A 24,096-nucleotide genomic window follows, 5' to 3' on the forward strand; every position below is an offset into this window, starting at 1 on the left:
AGATCCCCAAGTCCAGGCCCCCTGCCAAAGCAGGTTCACTGAGGGCAGGCCACAGAGGAATGCATCCAGATGGGGCTTGGAAGTCTCAAGGGAAGGAGGCTCACAGAATGCCAGGTTGGAAGGAACCTCAAGGATCATCTGGCCCAGCCTTTCTAGCTAATGGTCTGGTTGAAACAAGATGGCTCAGCACCCTGAGACTCCACAACCTTTCTTTAAGAGATGCCTCTGCACTCCCCACACAGCTCCCAAGATTCCCAACAGGCCAGGATTTGAAAACAGGAAGAGCCTGGGATTTAGTGGAGAAAAATGAAACCTCAGAGCCAGGCCTGAGCTTGAAAGTCACAGAAGTGACTAATTTAGGGGTGGCAGGGCAGCACCAGGGGGGACAGGCAGATTTTCACACCATGCTGGTCCCTGTTAACAACTCATTACAAGGCACAGAAGATATTCCCAGGATGAACTACAGCTGGGGCTGGTTTGCTGGCAAAGGTCATTATCTGATCAGAAGCAAGGGGCAGGGAACAGAACCCCTGTTTTTTGAGAGGCTGGAGCTGTGGACTTTCTGCAGGCTCATGTGTTTGGCATTGTTGTGGTGTGCAGAAGAATGCAACAGGAGAATCGATTCTCTCCACTTCCTCTGCTTGTTAGCCCTGGAAAGAACATGGGAAAAATTATCTTTTATTAGCAAATTCCTTGTTTTGCAACCAACCTTCATCAGGAGACTTGCTGGTGCCCTCCAGCCCACTTGCCTCTTTCCCAGCTCCCACCCACTTTATCCTTTCTGTGGGTCAGGGCCTTGATGGCACCAGCAGAAACTCAACACGAGATTAGGTGGAAGTGTTGATCTGCTGGAGGAGAGGAAAGCTCTGCAGGGAGATCTGGATAGGTTGGGTCAATGGGCTAAGGTCAACTGCAAGAGATTCAACGTGGGAAGGGACACCCTACCCTAGAGCAGGCTGCCCACAGCTTCATCCAGCCTGGCCTTAAACACCTCCAGGGATGAGACTTCACAGAATCAGGCAGGGTTGGAAAGGACCACAAGGAGCAGCCAGTTCCAACTCCCTGCCATGCCCAGGGACACCCTGCCCTAGAGCAGGCTGCACACAGCCTCAGCCAGCCTGGCCTCAAACACCTCCAGCCATGGGGCCTCAACCACCTCCCTGGGCAACCCATGCCAGCCTCTCACCACTCTCCTGCTCAACAACTTCCTCCTCATGGCCACCAGCAGAAACTCAGCACGAGATTAGGTGGCAGTGTTGATCTGCTGGGGGAGAGCAAGGCTCTGCAGAGAGCTCTGGAGAGGTTGGGTCAATGGGCTAAGGTCAACTGCAAGAGATGCAATGTGGCCAAGTGCTGGGTCCTGCCCTTGGGTCACAACAAGCCCATGAAGGCTCCAGGCTTGGAGCAGAGTGGCTGCAAACTGCCCAGCAGAGACAGACCTGGAGGTGCTGTTTGAGAGCTGGGTGACCATGAGCCTGTGTGTGCCCAGCTGGGTAAGAAGGCCACCAGCATCCTGGCCTGCATCAGCAATGGTGTGGCCAGCAGGAGCAGGGCAGGCATTGTCCTCCTGTGCTTGGCACTGGTGGGGCCACATTAGGCCACAGACAGAATCACAGAATGCCAGCTTGGAAGGGAGCCCAAAGATCACCTGGGCCAACTTTTCTAGGTAAGGCTACAGCTAGAAGAGCTCATTTTGGCAGGAGGACACTCTAACTGTGGCTTCCTCATGGCTCTTCCAGTTGGATGCACCTTGGCAGCACAGATGTGGCAGAGGAGACACCTGTTCCCCCCTGTACTCCTGTTTCAAGCTCAGCACAACAAGGAATGATCATTAATCAAATGTTAATAAGGTGGCAGCAGGCTTTGGAGCTGGAAAAGTCATTTCCAGTGCTTGGAGAAACAACAAGTTGGGAATGTCAGATGTTTTATCAGCTGCTCTGAAAGCTAATTCTGCACTGCCCTGTGCTGTTTGCAGGGTTTCAACTGCTGAAGCTGTACTCAGCACAGCAAGCCCCAAGCAGCAACTCCTGTCTGCTCTGGGCAGGGCAGCAAGGGGTGACCAAGGGATGCTCTCCTCATGCTCTTGAAACCCCAGCCTGTGGCAATGGGGGCCAAGAGGGGCAAGCTACAGCTCTGACTTTATGTTGTGGCTCTTGAAGCATGAAAGTGTTTTAGGCTTTACTTCCAGCACTCAAGGGAGCTGGGGGTGCTGGGAGAGAGGAGCTGAAGACGAGCCAGCAGTGTGCCCAGGTAGCCAAGAGAGTTAATGGCATCCTGGGCTGGCTCAGGAGCAGTGTGGGCAGCAGGACAAGGGAGGTTCTTGTGCCCCTGTGCTCAGCACTGCTCAGGCCACCCCTGGAGTGCTGTGTCCAGTTCTGGGCTCCTCCATTCAAGAGAGCTGTTGAGGTGCTGGAAGGTGTTGAGGGAAGGGCAGCAAGGCTGGGGAGGGGCCTGGAGCACAGCCCTGTGAGGAGAGGCTGAGGGAGCTGGGGGTGTGCAGCCTGCAGCAGAGGAGGCTCAGGGCAGAGCTCATTGCTGTCTGCAGCTGCCTGCAGGGAGGTTGTAGCCAAGTGGGGTTGGGCTCTGCTGCCAGGCAAGCAGCAACAGAAGAAGGGGACACAGCCTGAAGCTGTGCCAGGGCAGGTCTAGGCTGGATGTTGTTAGGAAGTTGTTGTCAGAGAGAGTGATTGGCATTGGAATGGGCTGCCCAGGGAGGTGGTGGAGTGGCCATGGCTGGAGGTGTTGAAGCCAAGCCTGGCTGGGGCACTTAGTGCCATGGTCTGGTTGGTTGGGCAGGGCTGGGTGCTAGGTTGGGCTGGCTGAGCTTGGAGCTCTCTTCCAGCCTGCTTGATTCTATGATTCTATGATTACAGAGTCGTAGAATCACAGAATGTTAGGGGTTGGAAGGGACCTCCAGAGATCATCATGTCCAGCCCCACTGCCAAATCAGGACCACCTAGGGCAGGTCACACAAGAACACATTCAGATGGGTCTTGAAAGCCTCCAGAGAAGGAGACTCCATAACCTTTCTGGACAGCCTGCTCCAGGGTTGCAGGACCCTCACAGCAAAGAAGTTTCTCCTGATGCTGAGGTGGAACTTCCTGGGTTCCAGTCTGTGTCTACTGCCACTCAAAATACCATCTCCTGGAAGAGGAAAAATCCCTACTGTGCATCCCTCAGGGTCTGCTGGTGCTCTCCTTCCTGCCTTCACAGACTCCAGAGGAGATGCTCTCACCTGCCAGCAAATCAGCTTTCCTGGTCACTCTCCCAAGAGCACAAAGAAGCTGGTGCCAGCAATGAATTGTTGGCCAAAGGCTGGCCCTGCTTCGTGGATCATCAGCTTCACTCCACATTAGCAATCAAACCTGACAACATGCCCATAGGTAAAGGCAGACAGAGCAAGCTGGTGGTAATTAAAATGAGTCCAAACTGCACAGCAAATCCTTCTTGGCAGCAGCAGGAGATGCCAAGCTGTTATGAATTGCTCTGCTTTATTGATGGCAGCCTGATGCCCAGGACAGGATGCTCCCATGGATGGGGAAGTTATGCCCTTGCTGGCACTGTGGCAGGTAGAGGGATCAGGCAGGAGGGGTGCGTGGGCAAACACTCATTTATCCTCCAGCACATGGAAAGAGATCCCTGAGGCTTCAGGATCAGCTTGTTCACCTTACAGCCAGTTCCTTCCTCTCCCCTCTCGCAGCTATTTATGGCTCAGCCTTGTGCTGCAGTAGGAAGGAACAGGATGGTGTGGGTGCCAAGTAGGGCTGGGGGGTCCAGCACAGGCTGCTGGGGACTTAGGCAGTCCCCATCTGCTTTGGACTGAGCCCTGCACTGATGCTGATGCCAGAGAAATAACTGCTTTGCCCTTGGTGGGCTGCTGCAGCTCTTTCTCCTCCTTTGCATGGCACAGAATCACAGAATGGCTCAGGCTGGAAGGGACCTTAGGGGTCATCTACTCCAACCTCCCTGCCATGGGCAGGGACACCTCTCAACTAGACTTGTTTGCTCGAGGCCTCATCCAGTCAACCTGGCCCTGAAGAGGTTCTCCCACAGCACTTCTTTGCTGGCATCATCTCTCTACTCTTTCTTCCCACCAAGTTTATCAATCTCTTAACAGCAGCCCAAACTGCCTTCTCCACTCCTTTCCACTCACTCCTAATGACTAGACAGCAGAACCTGGACCAATTTCTCTACCTGTCAAGCAGCCAACCCTGAGGGGATTTGGTAACTGAGTGAAGGAGATGTGTGGGAGGGAGCCTCCATGGGCCTGGACACATCATTGCTATTATCCATATTTTCCAACTTTTGTTTAGCTATGTTGGAGCAGAGCCCTGCTCTGCCATCCAAGCACCACTCAGGAAGACCCAAAGCACACATCAGCAGAAGACAGACAAAACATGTGGCAACAAGCAAAACAGGAGCACAAGGAACAAGAAGACAACGTGGGCAGAGGTGGAGCGAGCAACCATCTCACCACCATCATGTCCTTTTGAGGCTGCCTGAAAAGAAGTGAACTAGAAGGAAGATGCCCAAGATGCAAGAGAATCACAGGGTTAACCAGGTGGGAAAAGAACTTCAAGATCATCAAGACCAACTTATCACTCAGCACCTTCTAATTAACTAAACCATGGCACTAAATGCCTCATCCAGCCTCCTCTTAACACCACCTCCCTGGGCAGCCCATTCCAATGCCAATCACTCTTGCTATGAAGAACTTAGAATCATAGAATCAAGCAGGTAGGAAGAGAACTCCAACATCATCCAGTCCAACCTAGCACCCAGCCCTGCCCAACCAACCAGACCATGGCACTAAGTGCCCCAGCCAGGCTTGGCTTCAACACCTCCTGCCACGGCCACTCCACCACCTCCCTGGGCAGCCCATTCCAATGCCAATCACTCTCTCTAGCAGGGACTTCCTCCTCACATCCAGCCTAGACCTGCCCTGGCACAACTTGAGGCTGTGTCCCCTTCTGTTGCTGGCTGCCTGGCAGGAGAGCCCAACCCCACCTGGCTACAGCCTCCCTGCAGGCAGCTGCAGACAGCAATGAGCTCTGCCCTGAGCCTCCTCTGCTGCAGGCTGCACACCCCCAGCTCCCTCAGCCTCTCCTCACAGGGCTCTGCTCCAGGCCCCTCCCCAGCCTTGCTGCCCTTCTCTCAACACCTTCCAGCACCTCAACAGCTCTCTGCAATGGAGGAGCCCACAACTGGACACAGCACTCCAGGGGTGGCCTGAGCAGTGCTGAGCACAGGGGCACAAGAACCTCCCTTGTCCTGCTGCCCACACTGCTCCTGAGCCAGCCCAGGATGCCATTGGCTCTGCTGCCCACCTGGGCACACTGCTGCCTCATGTTCAAGAGCACCTAGGAGGACATGTAGGTATCACTGCACCTCCTCAGTCATCCCCTCGCCCCTGCAGGGGAGCAGCAGTGTGCCCAAGGCAGGGCATGCAGCAGCGAGCAGCTCCCCACAGCCTCCTGCTGCCCAGCCCAGATCAGAGCGGCTGGGCTGGGCTGGGAGATTTCCTCTTGGCTCAGGCTCCAGCACATGTGAGCCACTCTGCAGCTGTCAGCGACGTCTGCTGGGGCTGCCTGGGAGACAAACATCTTGTCCTTGGCACCAGGTAGGAAACAGCAAGCTGAGAGCTGTGCCGGAAGGGCTTTTCCCTCCCTCCTTCTCATTCTGACACATGAATGAGAAGCAAATCTCTCTCCTGCTCACTTCCTGGCGGTGAAAACCCTGTCCAGAGCCACACCAGGAACACCAACGTGGTTAAAAGTCGTGCTCCAGTTCATGGCAGTCACACAGTGTCTCATATCCTAACTTGGAAGGGGCGAATTCAGCTAGCTTAGCTAAGGTTGGTACACTGGGAAGACACAGACAGGCTTCAGGCTATGTGTCAGGCACAGATAAGGTAAGGCTCACACAAACAATTTGTAGGGTCAGCCTCCTGCAGCCAGCAGTTCCTGCCCCCTGCAGCAGGACGTGGGGCTTGTTTCACCGCCTTGGTCCCTGCCGCCGAGGTGGGCTCAAGGACTCTCTTCGCAGCAGGGGTTGCTCATGGTTATCATCTCCTCTGTCACCAAGAAATCCTTCCACAGCTTCCCCAGAAGCTCCCAGCAGAGAGGCACTTCTCAAACCATGGATTTTCATAGGATCATTGAATCAAGCAGGCTGGAAGAGAGCTCCAAGCTCCAGCCTAGCACTCAGCCCTGCCCAACCAACCAGACCATGGCACTAAGTGCCCCAGCCAGGCTTGGCTTCAACACCTCCAGCCACGGCCACTCCACCACCTCCCTGGGCAGCCCATTCCAATGCCAATCACTCTCTCTCACAACAACTTCCTAACAACATCCAGCCTAGACCTGCCCTGGCACAGCTTGAGACTGTGTCCCCTTCTCCTGTTGCTGCTTGCCTGGCAGCAGAGCCCAACCCCACCTGGCTACAGCCTCCCTGCAGGCAGCTGCAGACAGCAATGAGCTCTGCCCTGAGCCTCCTCTGCTGCAGGCTGCACACCCCCAGCTCCCTCAGCCTTTCCTCACAGGGCTGTGCTCCAGGCCCCTCCCCAGCCTTGCTGCCCTTCTCTCAACACCTTCCAGCACCTCAACAGCTCTCTGCAGTGGAGGAGCCCAGAACAGGACACAGCACTCAAGCTGTGGCCTGAACCGTGCTGAGTAGTACAAGGCAAGAGAACAAGGAGACACAATCTCAAGCTGTGCCAGGGCAGGTCTAGGCTGGATGTTAGGAGGAAGTTGTTGTCAGAGAGAGTGATTGGCATTGGAATGGGCTGCCCAGGGAGGTGGTGGAGTGGCCGTGGCTGGAGGCGCTCAATAAAAGCCTGGCTGGGGCACTTAGTGCCATGATCTGGTTGACTGGATAGGGCTGGGTGCTAGGTTGGGCTGGATGAGCTTGGAGGTGTCTTCCAACCTGGTTGATTCTATGATTCTGCAAGGCTCAAGCCTCCAGAGCTGCAGGCAAGAGGCAGAAGCAGCCCACATAGATGTACAGCTAACGCCTGAGCAGCTGAAGCAACTCAGCATTTAAACAAGGATCAAAGCCAGAGACCTTACATCCTCCCCCAGTGAGACCTAACACTTGCAGAGGAAGTCCTGAAATGAACCTGCATGAGCCTCATCCTCAGCTTATGAGCTGCACAAAAAGGTCAGCAAACTCCTTCCCCACTCACAGGCATGAGGCATTCCAGAGGTCCAGCCAAAAATAAAGAGTCCCTTCCCATCCAGCCTGCTATTTGCTGATGGTTCAAACACCCATCCTCTGCCAGCTGCCTCCCGCCTTCCCTGCTCACTGTGCTTCCCCAGGCAGCATCTTCTGCCGCCTGCCCTTGGATGGGCCAGCCTGGCAGCTTCTCTTCTTGGTCCTTGGTAAGACAGCCCAGCACATGGGCACCAAGCACTGCTGCAACCTAGACTCTCCTCTGTGATCCCTGGGTTTGATGTGCTCCTAGCACACCTCTCACAGCACTGCTCCAAGCACTGCCTCTCTCAGCACTGCTCCAAGCACTGCCTCTCTCAGCACTGCTCCTAGCACACCTCTCTCAGCACTGCTCCTAGCACACCTCTCTCAGCACTGCTGCAAGCACTGCCTCTCTCAGCACTGCTCCTAGCACACCTCTCACAGCACTGCTCCAAGCACTGCCTCTCTCAGCACTGCTCCTAGCACACCTCTCTCAGCACTGCTCCTAGCACACCTCTCTCAGCACTGCTCCTAGCACACCTCTCACAGCACTGCTGCAAGCACTGCCTCTCTCAGCACTGCTCCTAGCACACCTCTCTCAGCACTGCTGCAAGCACTGCCTCTCTCAGCACTGCTCCTAGCACACCTCTCTCAGCACTGCTCCAAGCACTGCCTCTCTCAGCACTGCTCCTAGCACACCTCTCACAGCACTGCTCCAAGCACTGCCTCTCTCAGCACTGCTCCTAGCACACCTCTCACAGCACTGCTCCAAGCACTGCCTCTCTCAGCACTGCTCCTAGCACACCTCTCTCAGCACTGCTCCAAGCACTGCCTCTCTCAGCACTGCTCCTAGCACACCTCTCACAGCACTGCTCCAAGCACTGCCTCTCTCAGCACTGCTCCTAGCACACCTCTCACAGCACTGCTCCTAGCACTGCCTCTCTCAGCACTGCTCCTAGCACACCTCTCTCAGCACTGCTCCTAGCACTGCCTCTCTCAGCACTGCTCCTAGCACATGAGTTTATGTGAATTGATCATTTCTTGCCACAGAAGCGGCAATATGAAGACTATTGAAGTGTCCCTGCCTATGGCAGGAGGTTGGGAGTAGATGTTCTTTGAGGTCCCTTCCAACCTAAACCATTCTATGATTCCTTAAGTCCAACCCCCTTACCAAGGCAGGGTTACCTAGAGAAGGTCACACAGGAACACGTCCTGGTGGGTGTTCCATGACTCCAGAGATGGAGACTCCAGCACCTCTCTGGGCAGCCTGCTCCAGTGCTCCAGCGTTCTTAAAGGGGTTTCTCCTCACATTTAGGTGGAACTTCTCATGTTCAAGCTTGTGTCTGTTAGCCCTTGTCCTGTCACTGGATCTCAGCATGTTAGGGGTTGGAAGGGACCTCCAGAGATCATCAAATCCAACCCCCCTGCCAGAGCAGGGCCAGGGAATCTAGCTCAGGTCACACAGGAACACATCCAGACAGGGCTGGAAAGGCTCCACAGAAGGAGGCTCCACAACCTCTCTGGGCAGCCTGTGCCAGTGCTCCATGACCCATACAGTCAAGAAACATGTTCCTGTGCTGTAGTTTACATCCATTGCCTCTTGTCCTATCCCAGGGCACAACCGAGCAGAGTTTGTCCCCTCCCTCTTGACCCCCAGCCCTCAGATATTTATAGTCGCTGATCAGGTCCCCTCTAAGTCTTCTCTTCACCAGACCAGAGAGCCCCAGGTCCCTCAGCCTCTCCTCACAGGGCAGTGCTCCAGCCCCTCCAGCATCTCCACAGCCCCAGGTCCCTCAGCCTCTCCTCACAGGGCAGTGCTCCAGCCCCTCCAGCATCTTCACAGCCCCAGGTCCCTCAGCCTCTCCTCACAGGGCTCCATCTCTTTCAGCATCTTCACAGCCCTCAGCAGGAGTCTGCAACAGATCCCTGTCCCTCCTGAAGTGAGGACCCCAAGAGAGAGCTGCCTGCTTTGTTCCTGGCACCATCTAGGACACCTACTGATCAAATCACCATCCCGAGTCACAACACAAGGCTTGATATAATTAGGGAAGCTCAGAACGACAGTAATTAACTGTTAATTGGCCATCAACAGCTTCCACTTAGCCTGTGTTTTGCTGCACAAGGAATCCACCCAGGTTTGTTTTCTCCACAACAGGATAAACTCCACCCCTGGCACAGGATCTCTGGCGTTTGTTTTAAAGCTCTGCTGTGCCTCAGCTGCGTGGTTTGGACACAAAAGCAAACCCCTGAAAGGTGGTTGCTTCCCACCCCCCACCCTCACCTCCTTCCCAGCTGATTTCCACAGCCTTGTTTGGAGGCTGGTCCCTGTAGGACACACCTGAGGCAGTTGCCTCCCCATCAGAGTAAAGCTGAATCCCTTTTCATTCAGGAGACCGCAGCAAGCAGGGAATTTCAGGGCAGGACAGTGCTAAAATGCTGTTTATGTCACTCAGAGGTTACCAATGCGAGACAATAAGCTGAAGAGCAACGAAGCTGGGCAGGGGCCAGCCCAACCTAGCACCCAGCCCTGCCCAGCCAACCAGACCATGGCACTAAGTGCCCCAGCCAGGCTTGGCTTCAACACCTCCAGCCACAGCCACTCCACCACCTCCCTGGGCAGCCCATTCCAATGCCAATCACTCTCTCTGACAACAACTTCCTAACAACATCCAGCCTAGACCTCCCCTGGCACAGCTTGAGGCTGTGTCCCCTTCTTCTCTTGCTGCTTGCCTGGCAGCAGAGCCCAACCTCACCTGGCCACAGCCTCCCTGCAGGCAGCTGCAGACAGCAATGAGCTCTGCCCTGAGCCTCCTCTGCTGCAGGCTGCACCCCCCCAGCTCCCTCAGCCTCTCCTCACAGGGCTCTGCTCCAGGCCCCTCCCCAGCCTTGCTGCCCTTCTCTCAACACCTTCCAGCACCTCAACATCCCTGCAATGGAGGAGCCCAGAACTGGACACAGCACTCAAGGTGTTGGAGAGCATTTACCTGGCTTGTTATAGAATCATAGAATCATAGAATCATTTTGGCTGGAAAAGACCTCTAAGATCATCAAATCCAACTGCCAGCACACAGAATCATAGAATCAAGCAGGGTGGAAGAGATCTCCAAGCTCAGCCAGCCCAACCTAGCACTCAGACTTGGCCAATCACCCAGACCATGGCACTAAGTGCCCCAGCCAGGCTTCCCAAACCCCACATGTTATGTTTCAACACGTGAAGAGAGAGCCAAGGCACAACTCAAAGGCAGGCTGGAATCAGCCTTTAAACACCCAGCCTAGACTTGGTGGAGCTATAGATTAGGCTGTGCAGTAAAAAGAAGCATTAGCTGAGCCATTCCAAAGTGCATTTATCATCACAATAACAATGATAATAAGAAGAAAACAAAATCTTCTCTCATCTCATTTAATAGCCTTGGTTAGACATAATTGCAATGCCTGCTTGCTCCCAATGACACGTGGTTCTGAGATCTTAATTGTTGCAAACTGGTTAATAATCCTGAATGGAAAAGTCCTGTGTGAGTCATTGGGGTGTTCAGTACCATCTCTTCTGAGGACCTTGCTTGAAACTGCACCTACACAACCCTACAGATGCTTTGGTATCCACTTGTTAAGTTTAAAAGCAGAAAATCAGCCCAAAGCCACTTGACTGAGGGCAATTTAGATGTTCTATTTTGAAGTGAGAAGTGTTGCCCATCACAGTGTTGGCTAATCTGGCAGTTGCTGTGGGCTTCTACTTAAGATGCTGCTTCATCAGGGCTGGGGAATGAAGCTGGTCAAGGTCCTGCACCTGGGTCAAGGCAATCACAGGCACCGATATAGCCTGGGCAGTGCCTGGCTTGAGAGCAGCCCTTGGGAGTGCTGCTGGATGAGAAGTTCAGCAGGAGCCAGCAGTGTGCACCTGCAGCCCAGAAAGCCAAGCAGAGCCTGGGCTGCAGCAGCAGAAGTGTGGCCAGCAGGGCCAGGGAGGTGATTCTCCTCCTCTGCTGTGCTCTGCTGAGACCCCCACCTGGAGTCCTGCATCCAGCTCTGGAGCTCCTGGGGCAGGAGGATCTGGAGGTGCTGGAAAGTGTCCAGAGAAGAACCATAAGGATGATCAGAGGGCTGGAGCTGCTCTACTATGGGGACAGGCTGAAAGAGCTGGGGCTGTTCAGTCTGCAGAAGAGAAGGCTCTGAGGAAACCTTCTTGTGGCCTTTCACTATCTGAAGGGGGCTACAAGAAAGCTGTGGAGGGAGTTTTTAGTGTGTCAGGTAGTGATAGGACTGGGGGGAATGGATCCAAGATAGAGGAAGGGAAAGTTAGATTGAATCATAGAATCAATCAGGTTGGAAGAGAGCTCCAAGCTCACCCAGTCCAACCTAGCACCCAGCCCTGTCCAGTCATCTAGACCATGGCACTAAATGCCTCATGCAGGCTTTTCTTGAACACCTTCAGGGTTGGGAAGAAGTTGATCAGCATGAGGGTAGTGAGACACTGGCACAAGTTGCCCAGGGAGGTGGTGGAAGCCCTATCCCTGGAAGTTTTTAATAACAGGCTGGATGTGGCTCTGGGCAACCTGATCTGGTGTGAGGTGTCCCTGCCCATGGCAGGGGGGTTGGAGCTAGGTAATCCTTTAGGTCCTTTCCAGCCCTGACAGCTCTGTGATTCCATAAAATAGTGGGAGCAACAAACCTCACAAAGCACAGCAGGCCACAGAGAGATGTGATTCAACCCAATCTGGTAAAGTCATGGATTTTTCTGAGGGGGAAGTATGTGCCTGGAAAAAAGAGTCACAGAACCACAGAATTACACAGGTTGGAAAAGACCTTTGGGATCATCCAGTCCTACCTATCTCCTAACTCTACCCTTCTAATTAACTAACCCATGGCACCAAGTGCCTCATGCAGCCTCCTTTTAAACACCTCCAGGCACAGTGACTCCACCACCTCCCTGGGCAGCCCATTCCAATGCCAATCACTCTCTTTCACAACAACTTCTCAATAAAATCCAGCCTAAACCTGCCCTGGCACAGTCTGAGACTCTGTCTCTGGGTGCTTGGCAGAAGAGCCCAACCCCACCTGGCTACAACCTCTTTTCAAGTAGCTGTAGACAGCGATGAGGTCTGCCCTGAGCCTCCTCTTCTGCAGGCTGCACACCCCCAGCTCCCTCAGCCTCATTCCAATGCCAGTCACTCTTGCTGTGAAGAATTCCTTCCTAAAGTCCAGCCTGAACCTGCCCTGGCACAGCTTGGTGGAGTGGCTGTGCCTGGAGGTGTTGAAGCCAAGCCTGGCTGGGGCACTTAGTGCCATGGTCTGGTTGGTTGGGCAGGGCTGGGTGCTAGGTTGGGCTGGCTGAGCGTGGAGTTCTCTTCTAACCTGGTTGATTCTATGGTTCTATGATCCCCTGCAAGCACCCACAGCCACCCCAAGCTGCCCTGTATGTGGACAGTACCAACCAGGTTCTTTGGGCAGTCCCTTCATACAGCCATAGAATCCCAGAGTTGAGGTTGGAAGGGACCTCTGGAGAGCATCCAGTCCAATCTCTTGCTGAAGCAGGGTCACCCACAGCAGGTTGCACAGGAATGTGTCCAGATGGAGTTTGAAAGGCTCCAGAGAAGGAGCTTCCACAACCTCTCTGGGCAGCCTGCTCCAGGCCTCCAGCACCCTCACAGCAAAGAAGTTTCTCCTTAAGTTCAAGCCAAACCTCCTGGGTTCCAGTTTGTGCCCATTCTCCCTCATCCCATCACTGGGCATCACTGAAAAGAGCCCAGCCTCTTTCTCTTGCCCCCCACCCTTTAGCTATTGATCAGCATTGATCAGGTCCCCTCTCAGCTGCTCTTCTCCAGGCTGAACAAGCCCATGTCCATCAGTCTCTCCTCCTCATGGAGGTGCTCCAGTTCCCTCAGCATCTCTGTGGCCTTCGTTGGACTCTCTCCAGCAGTTCCCTGTCCCTCTTGGACTGGGGAGCCCAGAACTGGAGACAATATTTCATGTGTGGCCTCTGTCTCTGGGGGTGTTCAAAAAAATCCTGGATGAGGCACTTAGTGCCATGGCCTGGTTGGTTGGACAGGGCTGGGTGCTAGGTTGGACTGGCTGAGCTTGGAGCTCTCTTCCAACCTGCCTGATTCTATGATTCACCAGGGCAGAGGAGAACCTTCCTCAGTCTGCTCTCTATCATAGAATCAGAGTCATAGAATGCCAGGGGCTGGAAAGGACCTTGAAAGCTCATCTGGTCCAGCCCCCCTGCCAGAGCAGATCACAGAGGAACACATCCAGATGGTTCTTGAATACCTCCAGAGAGGGAGACTCCACAGGCTCCCTGGGCAGCCTGTTCCAGTGCTCTGTCACCCTCACAGGGAACAAATTCTTCCTCAGGTTTACACAGAACCTCCTCTGCCTCAGCTTCCACCCACTGCCCTTTGTCCTGTCACTGGGCTGCCTGTGTGCCCCAGGCAGGGTCTGGATCCAGCCCTTTGCTGCCTCAAGCATCGTCCTTCCACGGTGGGGTCAAACCCCCTCCGCCAGCCCCTGCCACTCCACCACACTCTGCCTTTTGAGCCAAGGGGTTGAGCAAGCCTGGAGCCCAAGGGCACTGTGCTGTTCCCAGGCCTGTTTTGTTTACATCTGATTCAATCAAGTCATGGCCTTTTGGCCTCTTTCCAAATTAACTTCTGGGTGACCTCCACCATGCCCTCTCCCAGCAGCCCATTAAACCTACAAACAAATCTAGCACATATTGATCAAACCAGTTTCAAACATGCCTTGGTTAAGGGCCTTTTCTTTTCCCCCCCCCCTCCTCCTTCTTCCTTCCCTTTGCAGACTTCAAATTTATTTTGCCTTTGGTCACTTGCACCTCTGGGTCTCCTTTTTCTTCCTTTCTCCCCCTCCAGCCCCTTCTAGCTACAGCTCTGTGTTTTATTGCCTCATAAAACTCCTCACTGCTTTTCCCATCCTCCTGCAAACTCCAGGGAGAGTGACATGAGGCACATGGGGCACTGTGTCCAGTTCTGGAACCCCTGTTACAAATAAGATGTGGAGGTGCTGGAACATATCCAGAGAAAGGCCACAAGGATGATCAGAGGGCTGGAGCTGCTCTGCCATGGAGACACAGCATCCAACCTATCTCCCAGCCCTAGCCAATCAAACAGACCATGGCGCTAAGCCCCTCTCAGCCTACTCTTCTCCAGGAAGGCAGCTCAGATCCATATGCCCTACCCTTTCCTCCCACTTCATGGAATCAGCCAGATTGGAAGAGAGCTCCAAGCTCAGCCAGCCCAACCTAGCACCCAGCCCTGCCCAACCAACCAGACCATGGCACTAAGTGCCCCAGCCAGGCTTGGCTTCAACACCTCCAGGCACAGCCACTCCACCACCTCCCTGGGCAGCCCATTCCAATGCCAATCACTCTCTCTGACAACAACTTCCTCCTCACATCCAGCCTAGACCTGCCCTGGCACAATTTGAGGCTGTGAGTTCTGCTGTCACTGAGCAGCACCAGAAAGGTGCCTGTTTACTGTCCTCTCCTTACTGCAGATGGGAAATGCCTGACATTGCACAGCAGAGGGGAGTGCAGAGGCAATAAAAGCATGGGGCTTGGCAGCACACCTCAGGTGCTGCTCTGTGCAGCCCAAGCCTGCAGGTAAAGCAGGCAAGAAACCTCTGCAAACACAGCTCAGATCACAGCATCACAGGATGTCAGGGGCTGGAAGGGACCTCCAGTGCTCATCCACTCCAACCCCCCTGCCAGAGCAGGGTCACCTAGAGCAGATCACACAGGAACACATCCAGGCAGGTCTGCAATATCTCCAGAGAGGGAGACTCCACAGCTCCCCTGGGCAGCCTACTCCAAGGCTCTGTCACTCTCACAGGGAAAAAGAAATCCCACCTCATGTTCCCATGGAACTTCCTGTGCCTCAACTTCCACCTACTGCCCCCGACAGAGAGAGTTGGGGCTGTTCAATGTGGAGCATCCAAATCCAGGGTCTTAAGTATCTTCACTGAGCATGTGAAGAAAGGCAGCAAGATCCCTCTTGGGGGAGGGGATGTGGAAACAGCTGGAACGCTCCAAGGAATTGTGCCTTCTCCTCACTTCCAAGGAAATAAATCACAGTGGGTTTCTCAGGGTCTGCAGCAGCGTATTGCCTGCATTCCCACCCCCCAGAGGGTTTCTTGTTGGGGTTGGTTGGGGTTTCTTTTCTTTCCAAGAGCTTATATGGGAGTTAGATTCCTGGTTGGAGAATCTGCAGCAGGCATAAAAAGTGCTGTCCCCACGCAGGGGCAGTGAAGTGCAGCTTGTTTGATGTGCAAACCAAAGAGCTGCCAAGCTCCAGCATATCTGACATCTTCTAAACGAGCTCCTAACTCCAGTGCTTGGAAATGCACAACATGTTTCCAGGCCTTTCACTCTTGTAAAAGCACATCTCTGTGTCCACTTCTGGGCTCCTCAGTTCAAGAGAGATATTGAGATAGAGATGGCAATGACAGTGGCATCCTGGGCTGGCTCAGGAGCAGTGTGGACAGCAGGACAAGAGAGGTTATTCTGCCCCTGGACTCAGCACTGCTCAGGCCACACCTGGAGTGCTGGTCCAGATCTGGGCTCCTCCACTGCAGAGAGCTGTTGAGGTGCTGGAAGGTGTTGAGGGAAGGGCAGCAAGGCTGGGGAGGGGCCTGGAGCACAGCCCTGTGAGGAGAGCCTGAGGGAGCTGGGGGTGTGCAGCCTGCAGCAGAGGAGGCTCAGGGCAGAGCTCACTGCTGTCTGCAGCTGCCTGCAGGGAGGCTGTAGCCAGGTGGGGTTGGGCTCTGCTGCCAGGCAAGCAGCAACAGAAGAAGGGGACAGAGTCTCAAGCTGTGCCAGAGCAGGTCTAGGCTGGATGTTGTTAGGAAGTTGTTGTCAGAGAGAGTGATTGGCATTGGAATGGGCTGCCCAGGGAGGTGGTGGAGTGGCCGTGGCTGGAGGTGTTGAAGCCAAGCCTGGCTGGGGCACTTAGTGCCATGGTCTGGTTGCTTGGCCAGGGCTGGAAGATCTCCTTGGGTCACTTCCAACCCCTAACATCCTGTGATGATAATAAGCCACCCAAAAAACAAAACCCTGAGCTGGACCCTGGACTGATGCTAAATAACCTTTCATATTCAATAGGTTTTCTTGTGTGGGGTGAGTGAAAAGTTTCTTTGAGCTAGAAACAGACTCTCATCCACTCTGGGAAATAAAAGTTAGGAACCAGTCCCAACTCATTTTCCTGAAGGTGACCTTTGGCCTCCCAGCTGAGATAACAATGCTAATATTTATGGATAGGGCTTGTTTGTGCCTCTGGGCACACAGCAAAAAAGAACCAACTCAAATCAAACTTGGTAGACATCTGACAGCACTGGAAAATAAAAATCATTAAATCTGTATTATTTATAATAACATGGACAGGCTGCAGAGGTGGGTACAAGCCAAGCTCAGGAGCTTCAACAAGACCAAGAGCAAGGTCCTGCAGCTGGGTCGAGGCAATGCCAAGCACCAATGCAGGCTGGGCAGTGAGTGGCTGGAGAGCAGCCCTGAGGACAGGGACTTGAGGGTGCTGCTGGAGGAGAAGATCAAGAGGAGCCAGCAGTGTGCACTTGCAGCCCAGAAAGCCAAGCACAGCCTGGGCTGCAGCAGCAGAAGTGTGGCAGCAGGGCCAGGGAGGGAATTCTCCTCCTCTGCTGTGCTCTGCTGAGACCCCACCTGGAGTCCTGCATCCAGCTCTGGAGCCCCCATTACAAGAGGGCTGTGGAGATGCTGGAGAGTGTCCAGAGCAGGGCCAGGAGGATGCTCAGAGGGCTGCAGCAGCTCTGCTGTGAGCACAGACTGAAAGAGTTGGGGCTGAGCAGGCTGGAGCAGAGGAGGCTCCCAGGTGACCTTCTTGTGGCTACAAAAAAGCTGGGGAGGGACTTTTGAGGGTGTGAGGGAGTGCCAGGAGTGGGGGGAATGGAGCAAAGCTGGAGGTGGGGAGAGTCAGGCTGGAGGTGAGGAGGAAGTTGTTGAGCAGGAGAGTGGTGAGAGGCTGGCATGGGTTGCCCAGGGAGGTGGTTGAGGCCCCATGGCTGGAGGTGTTTGAGGCCAGGCTGGCTGAGGCTGTGTGCAGCCTGCTCTAGGGTAGGGTGTCCCTGGGCATGGCAGGGGGGTTGGAACTGGCTGCTCCTTGTGGTCCCTTCCAACCCTGACTGATTCTATGATTCTGTAAAGTATAAAGAAATAAAAGTTTTGCTTTAAAATCTGGCAATAATAATAACCCATCCTGCCACCAGCCCACACACAAAAAAAATCACACCTTCAGTTGAACAAAAATGCTCTTGATGGGATGAAGCAGGCACCATCTAGGGGAGCTCATCCAGGAAAAGACCTTCTTGAGTCAGCACAGTCCTCAGGCAGCTTTTCATAGAATCATAGAATCAAGCAGGTTGGAAGAGAGCTCCAAGCTCAGCCAGTCCAACCTAGCACCCAGCCCTGCCCAACCAACCAGACCATGGCACTAAGTGCCCCAGCCAGGCTTGGCTTCAACACCTCCTGCCATGGCCACTCCACCACCTCCCTGGGCAGCCCATTCCAATGCCAATCACTCTCTCTCACAACAACTTCCTAACAACATCCAGCCTTGACCTGCCCTGGCACAGCTTCAGACACTGTCCCCTTCTTCTGTTGCTGCTTGCCTGGCAGCAGAGCCCAACCCCACCTGGCTACAGGGAGCTGCAGACAGCAATGAGCTCTGCCCTGAGCCTCCTCTTCTGCAGGCTGCACACCCCCAGCTCCCTCAGCCTCTCCTCATAAGGTTTTTGTGTTTCAGGCCATTTTGTTTATTTTAGCTAGAAAAAAGCAAACAAAAGGTGCTTGAACCAAACTCCCACAATCTGTCAAACCTTCATTTCCTCTTCTCTCTCCCTCCAGTCCCCATGGATTGCATCCTAATGCACAAACACCATCCTCATCCTGAACTGCAGAGGCTGGAGGAGAATTTCTCACACAGATGTGCACAATTAGCCAGATTCAGCTTGAGGAGACAGGAACTAATGAGTGAGCACAGTTTCTACACACAACACATTCCCCACACTCAAGCAAGCTTGAAAAGCTTCCAGGCTGCTGGAAGAACCTAAGGAACAGCTTCTGTGAGCATGCTGCAGTGCTGGAGCCCACAGTGCTTCTGCAGAACATGCTGGGAGGTGATCTGCTGGAGAGCAGCCCTGTGCAGAAGGAGCTGAGCACCTGGGAAGGGGCAACAAGCTGCACCAGTACAGCCTGGGAGATGACCTGCTGGAGAGCAGCCCTGTGCAGAAGGAGCTGAGCACCTGGGAAGGGGCAACAAGCTGCACCAGTACAGCCTGGGAGATGATCTGCTGGAGAGCAGCCCTGTGCAGAAGGAGCTGAGCACCTGGGAAGGAGCAATAAGCTGCACCAGTACAGGCTGGGAGGTGACTGATGGAGAGCAGCCTGATGCTGGACTCAATCCCCTGCTCCAGATCATCAATAAAGAATCAAACTACTTCTATTTCTCACCACCTCTGACATGTTGCAGTCCAACCCTGCAAGCCAAGGAGGGGAAGGACTGGAAGCTTGGTGATCATGGAGCTGCCCATACTCACCCTCTTCCCACTCCTCCCCTCCATGCAGCAGCTGACAAAGATGCTCTGCTGCTGCAAACAGCCAAGTTCAGCCTGGCAATGTTTACCTCAAGTCTCTTGTTCCACAGATCTCTGCTCCTCAGCAGCCTGAATGGTTCAGCAAAGACCTAACTTGACCCAGTCTGGCAGCCAGCATTTCACAACTGCTTGATGTCAGCAGTTTGAGGAACACTAATAACCATGTTTTGTTAGGTGCCACTTTCTCACTGTGAATGGCAAAATATCATTATCACCTGCAGGTTGAAGCCTGCCCTCTACCCTGTTTAATAGGGAGATGATGATGCTAGGGTTTTTTACCCCCCTCCCCCCCCCTTTTTAGTGATTCTGGGCTGTTGGCAGCTGGCACAGCTGGGCTCAGGCAGACGTGCAGGAAGGCAGAGCAGGCGGCGCTGCTGCTGCCCACATCGGCTCCTGCCTGGCAGGGTGCTCAGAGACCCCAAATCCTTCACTGCATCCCCTGCCCAGGCAGCACCTAATGAGGCAGGGGAGAGCACAGGTTCTACTCCCCCCACCCAACCCTTTTTAGTGATTCTGGGCTGTTGGCAGCTGGCACAGCTGGGCTCAGGCAGACGTGCAGGAAGGCAGAGCAGGCGGCGCTGCTGCTGCCCACGTCGGCTCCTGCCTGGCAGGGTGCTCAGAGACCCCAAATCCTTCACTGCATCCCCTGCCCAGGCAGCACCTAATGAGGCAGGGGAGAGCACAGGTTCTACTCCCCCCACCCAACCCTTTTCAGTGATTCTGGGCTGTTGGCAGCTGGCACAGCTGGGCTCAGGCAGACGTGCAGGAAGGCAGAGCAGGCGGCGCTGCTGCTGCCCACGTCGGCTCCTGCCTGGCAGGGTGCTCAGAGACCCCAAATCCTTCACTGCATCCCCTGCCCAGGCAGCACCTAATGAGGCAGAGGAGAGCACGGGATGGGGGGTAGGGGTGGTGTCAAAGTGGGAGTTGCTGTCAAAAGAGTCCCTGGCAGTGTTGGGAGCAGGGAAAAGCCGCTGAAGGTAGCAGCTGCAGCGCAGCCTGCGAGCCCTCACAGCCCACCCTGCTGGGAAGCAAAGCTGGGCTCAGCCCCAGGAGCCTGCTCCTGCCCAAAGCACCCTACTGGAGCCACCCTGAATGAGGCCACCAGGAAGAGTGCTCTCAGGAGACCCTGAGTAGCTCAGCAACACACAGTCCTGCTGCTCCAGTATCTTCCCATCCCGCTGAGAAGCAAAGCTGGGCTCAGCCCCAGGAACCTGCTCCTGCCTACTGGAGCTATCCTGGATGAGGCCACCAGGAAGAGCTGTCTCAGGAGAGCCTGGGCAGCTCAGCAGCACACAGTCCTGCTGCTCCAGCATCTGCCTTGCAAGGACCCAGTGCTGCCTTCCTGGAAAGCACAGAGGTCTGAGCTCTCAGCCTGCTGGCAAACATCTCCTCTAAGAGCTGCTCAGTGACACAGAGAGGAGAGTCCTGAGCTGGACTCCAGCCCGGCTGGCCCGAAGGCAACCCTGCAGAAGAGCTGTGGGAGAGTTACAATGGCAAGTTGATTGAAGCACAGAGGTGCCACCTGATCCCTTGGGGCTTCTTCACAAACCTCACTTGGCCTGGCACAATGGGTAGAGACAAGATGCTGCTTGTCCCAGCAAGGATGCCAGGTCTGAGAGCGTGGGAAGGAAGCTTGGTCGCCGGCAGAAAGGGTCTCATCCAGCTCTACTATTTCACATCCAATGGCAACTAACTCCCCAGTAGTCCCTGGGAGTGGATGTGCAGGCAGACACAGCACAGAAGCAGGTGACTACCCCTGCTAGCCACCAGCAATGCCAAAATGGACTCTTCCAACCAGTGGGGACATCAGGCACATGCCACATAAACCCCCGCCAGCTTCTCATGCTCAAAGGCACCACAGCAGCTCTACCTTTCCTGCTCCTCCACTGCGCAGGGAATGGATGCCCAGCAGGAGTGCACTGTGGGGATGCATTGCTGCATGTCCTGGGCACAAACTGAACCCTGGCAGGTTGCAATGAACGAGCCCTGAAGCTCCTGCTGCAACCACAGAGCACCACACAGCTCGAGTTGAAAGTGACCATAAAGATCATCTCGTTCCAACCCCATGCTAAGGGCAGGGACACTTCCCATTGGCTGCTGAAAGCCTCATCTAGCCTGGTCTTGAACACTTCCAGGGATGAGGCATTCACAATTTGGGCAGCCTGTTCCAGCATTTCACTAATCAGGACCTGCCACACATGCCCTGTGAGCTTGGCAGAACGTGAGGCTGAGGTGGCACCAGCTCTGTATGCAGCTGCTGGAGATGTCCCAGGTTGTCTGTGATGCCTTAGAAAGTGTGGAGGAGGCTCAACTAATTTGGAAACCACCCACTTTGGAGCCATCCCCGCTGGCATGTCTGCAACCAACCTGGTTGATGTGTTTGAGCTTGTCAATAATCTGGCTGATCACTGGCTCAGGACCTTTCATCTTCACCTCATGGTTGCCAGGCTGAGCTTTTCCTCCATTCCTCATGGTTTGGAGACTGTACCTGTGGGAGGGAGAAAACAGGAGACCATGTAGTGGTAGGAGGAGAAGGAAAGGCTTTGGGCTGGAAGAGGAGAGACTGAGACTAGAGATTAGGAAGAAATTCTTTGCAGTGAGACACTGGCACAGGTTGCCCAGGGAGGTTGTGAATGCTCCCTCCCTGGAGGTGTTCAAGGTCAGGCTGGATGAGACCTTGAGCAGCTTGGGCTGGTGGGAGGTGTCCCTGCCTATGGCAGGGGGATTGGAACTAGATAGAATCATAGAATGGGTTAGGTTGGAAGGGACCTCAAAGCTCAGCCAGTTCCAACCCCCCTGCCATAGGCAGGGACACCTCCCACTAGAACAGGTCACTCAAGGCCTCATCCAACCTGGCCTTGAACACCTCCAGGGAGGTTGTGGAGCACAGGTCTTTGATCACATTGGGTGCTTCTGTGCTCCACAACCTCCCTGGGCAACCTGTGCCAGTGTCTCACCACCCTCACTCCAAAGAACCCTTTCTTAACATCCAGTTTGAACCTCCCCTCTGCCAGTTCAAACCCATTCCCCTTGTGCTGTCATTACAAGACCTTGTCAATAGTCCCTCCCCAGCTATCCTGTAGCCCCCTTCAGATCCTGGAAGGCCACTCTAAAGTCTCCTTGAAGCCTTCTCTTCTCCAGGCTGCAGAGCCCCAACTCTCTCAGCCTGTCCTCATAGCAGAGCTGCTGCAGCCCTCTGAGCATCTTGGTGGCCTCCTCTGGACTGGCTCCAACAGTTCCATGTCCTTCTTGTGTTGGGGGCTGCAGAACTGCACCATTCCTTCCAACCCAAACTATGACTCTCAGCTGTGATGGACTAACATTGGGGAGATCTTTAAAGGTCAGCACAAGCAAAAGAAACCCCAAGAAGTCCCTTCCAAAGCAAAGAGAAAGCAGAAGATTCCCATCAACATTTCTGCTCTGCTTTTGCAAAGCAGGGAGATGATGTACTTGTATCACTTGAGGACACTGAAGTCCTTTCCAGTCCATTAGTAACCAAGGAAGACACTAAACAGTATACAACAGGGATAAACATTTCCACATCACTTGCACCCAAGAGTCCTCAAAAGAGCTGGCTCAGAAATTCAGGCTCTCTGGTGTTTGTTTAAACTAAATCTTGGCAGCCCACAGAGACTCCAGCACAAGAGCAGCAGTGTTGTGCCCACAGCCAAGAGAAAAATCGAGTGGGATGACCCAGTTAGCTGTGAGCTGATTGCCATAACGTCAACACCATCACCACCACCCTCCCCTTGCACACTGAGGGGTGAGTTCAATGAGAACCAATTAAAGCATCACAACAGAAGGAATGCTGTCGACATTGCCCATGGGAAAGAGGTGGTGTCAAACACTCCTGAGCTCAGCCTTTGATGAGATCCAGCCTCGGGGATCCATGTAGCTGCTCAGACAGAAGGGTCCCTTGGCTTTGGTAGGGTGCTGGGCTCTGCACCACACCTCCAGCTACATGGCATCAGAGAATGGTGCCATGCAACTGGTGAGAAAAAGCTTCTCAGATCATCCAGTCCAGTCATTCTGGACTGAAGGTGTTTGGAAAGCTGCTGTCTTCCCTCTGCTAGCTCACCAAAACCCAGGCAGGAGGTCCCTTAGCTTTGGTAGGGTGCTGGGCTCTGCACCACACCTCCAGTTACATGGCATCAGAGAATGGTGCCATGCAACTGGTGAGAAAAAGCCTCTCAGATCATCCAGTCCAGTCATTCTGGACTGAAGGTGTTTGGAAAGCTGCTGTCTTCCTTCTTACAAGGAGAGCCTGAGGGAGCTGGGGCTTGGAGCAGAGGAACTGAGAGGTGATCTCTGAACACTGATAAGGATGTGCAGGATGAGTGCCCAGAGGCTGCAGCCAGGCTCTGCTGGGTGATGCCCAATGACAGCACATGAGGCAGTGGTGGAAGCTGAGGCATAGGAAGTGCCATGGAAACAGGAGGAGGATTTTCTTCCCTGTGAGGGTGACAGGAGCCTGGCACAGGCTGCCCAGAGGGGTTGTGGAGTCTCCTTCTCTGGAGCTATTCCAGACCTGCCTGGCTGTGTTCCTGTGTGATCTGCTCTAGGTGCCCCTGCTCTGGCAGGGGAGTTGGACTGGGTGAGCTGTGGAGGTCCCTTCCAGCCTCTGATGTTCTGTGATGCTGTGCTGCCTCCATGCCAGCTCACCAAAACCCAGCACCACAGGAACCACCTCCCTACAGCACCATGGTCACAGGGAGAAGGTGTGAGCTGGCATAGGAACACAGAATGGTTTGGGCTGGAAAAGGCCTTTCACATCACTGAGTTCAACCATTCCCCAACTCTACCAGGGCTGGTGCTAAACCATGGCCCTCAGCACCACATCTCTGCCTCTTTCCAACACCTGCAGGGATGGGGATTCAACATACCCATAAAGCAGACCAGGAGCTGGCAGAGACATGTCCAAATGCAGCTCTGCACAGGAGGGTGGCCAAGCCTGGGCTCAGCTTTTTCATTGGCATTAGGAAAGAAACAGAAATTCTCTGTGGAGTGGCCAAGCTGGTGAGAGTGGTAACAGTGAGGGACAGAGGGACTGCTTCAAGCCTGCCTTTGGAGGAAGACATTTGCATGCTCAGTACCTGGGTAACAGCTCAAGGCTCAGGATGTGACACAAGCAGGTCCCTACCAACCTCAAACCCAGCTTCAGGTCCAGAGCAAGAGGCTGCCACCACCAACTGCTGGCAGCCACAGCAGCAGCACAGAGCACACTGGGGCCTTCTGGAGCTGCAGGCTGTGGGAATTCAGCACAGCTCCTCTGAT

The 24,096-nt window shown here is 54.3% G+C and overlaps 1 protein-coding gene across 2 annotated transcripts in view; it reads right to left on the minus strand.

Moving 5' to 3' along the window:
• GPC3 (glypican 3) overlaps positions 1 to 24,096 on the minus strand; it is a 192,306-nt gene that overhangs the window by 47,924 nt on the left and 120,286 nt on the right. For both annotated transcript variants that reach the window (XM_064159110.1, XM_064159111.1), the window contains exon 6: positions 21,190 to 21,310. In XM_064159110.1, the coding sequence (XP_064015180.1) occupies positions 21,190 to 21,310 (121 nt within the window). The remainder of the gene's footprint in view (positions 1 to 21,189; positions 21,311 to 24,096) is intronic.

The sequence above is a fragment of the Pogoniulus pusillus genome, chromosome 19 (assembly GCF_015220805.1).
Source record: "Pogoniulus pusillus isolate bPogPus1 chromosome 19, bPogPus1.pri, whole genome shotgun sequence".
Taxonomy (NCBI): domain Eukaryota; kingdom Metazoa; phylum Chordata; class Aves; order Piciformes; family Lybiidae; genus Pogoniulus; species Pogoniulus pusillus.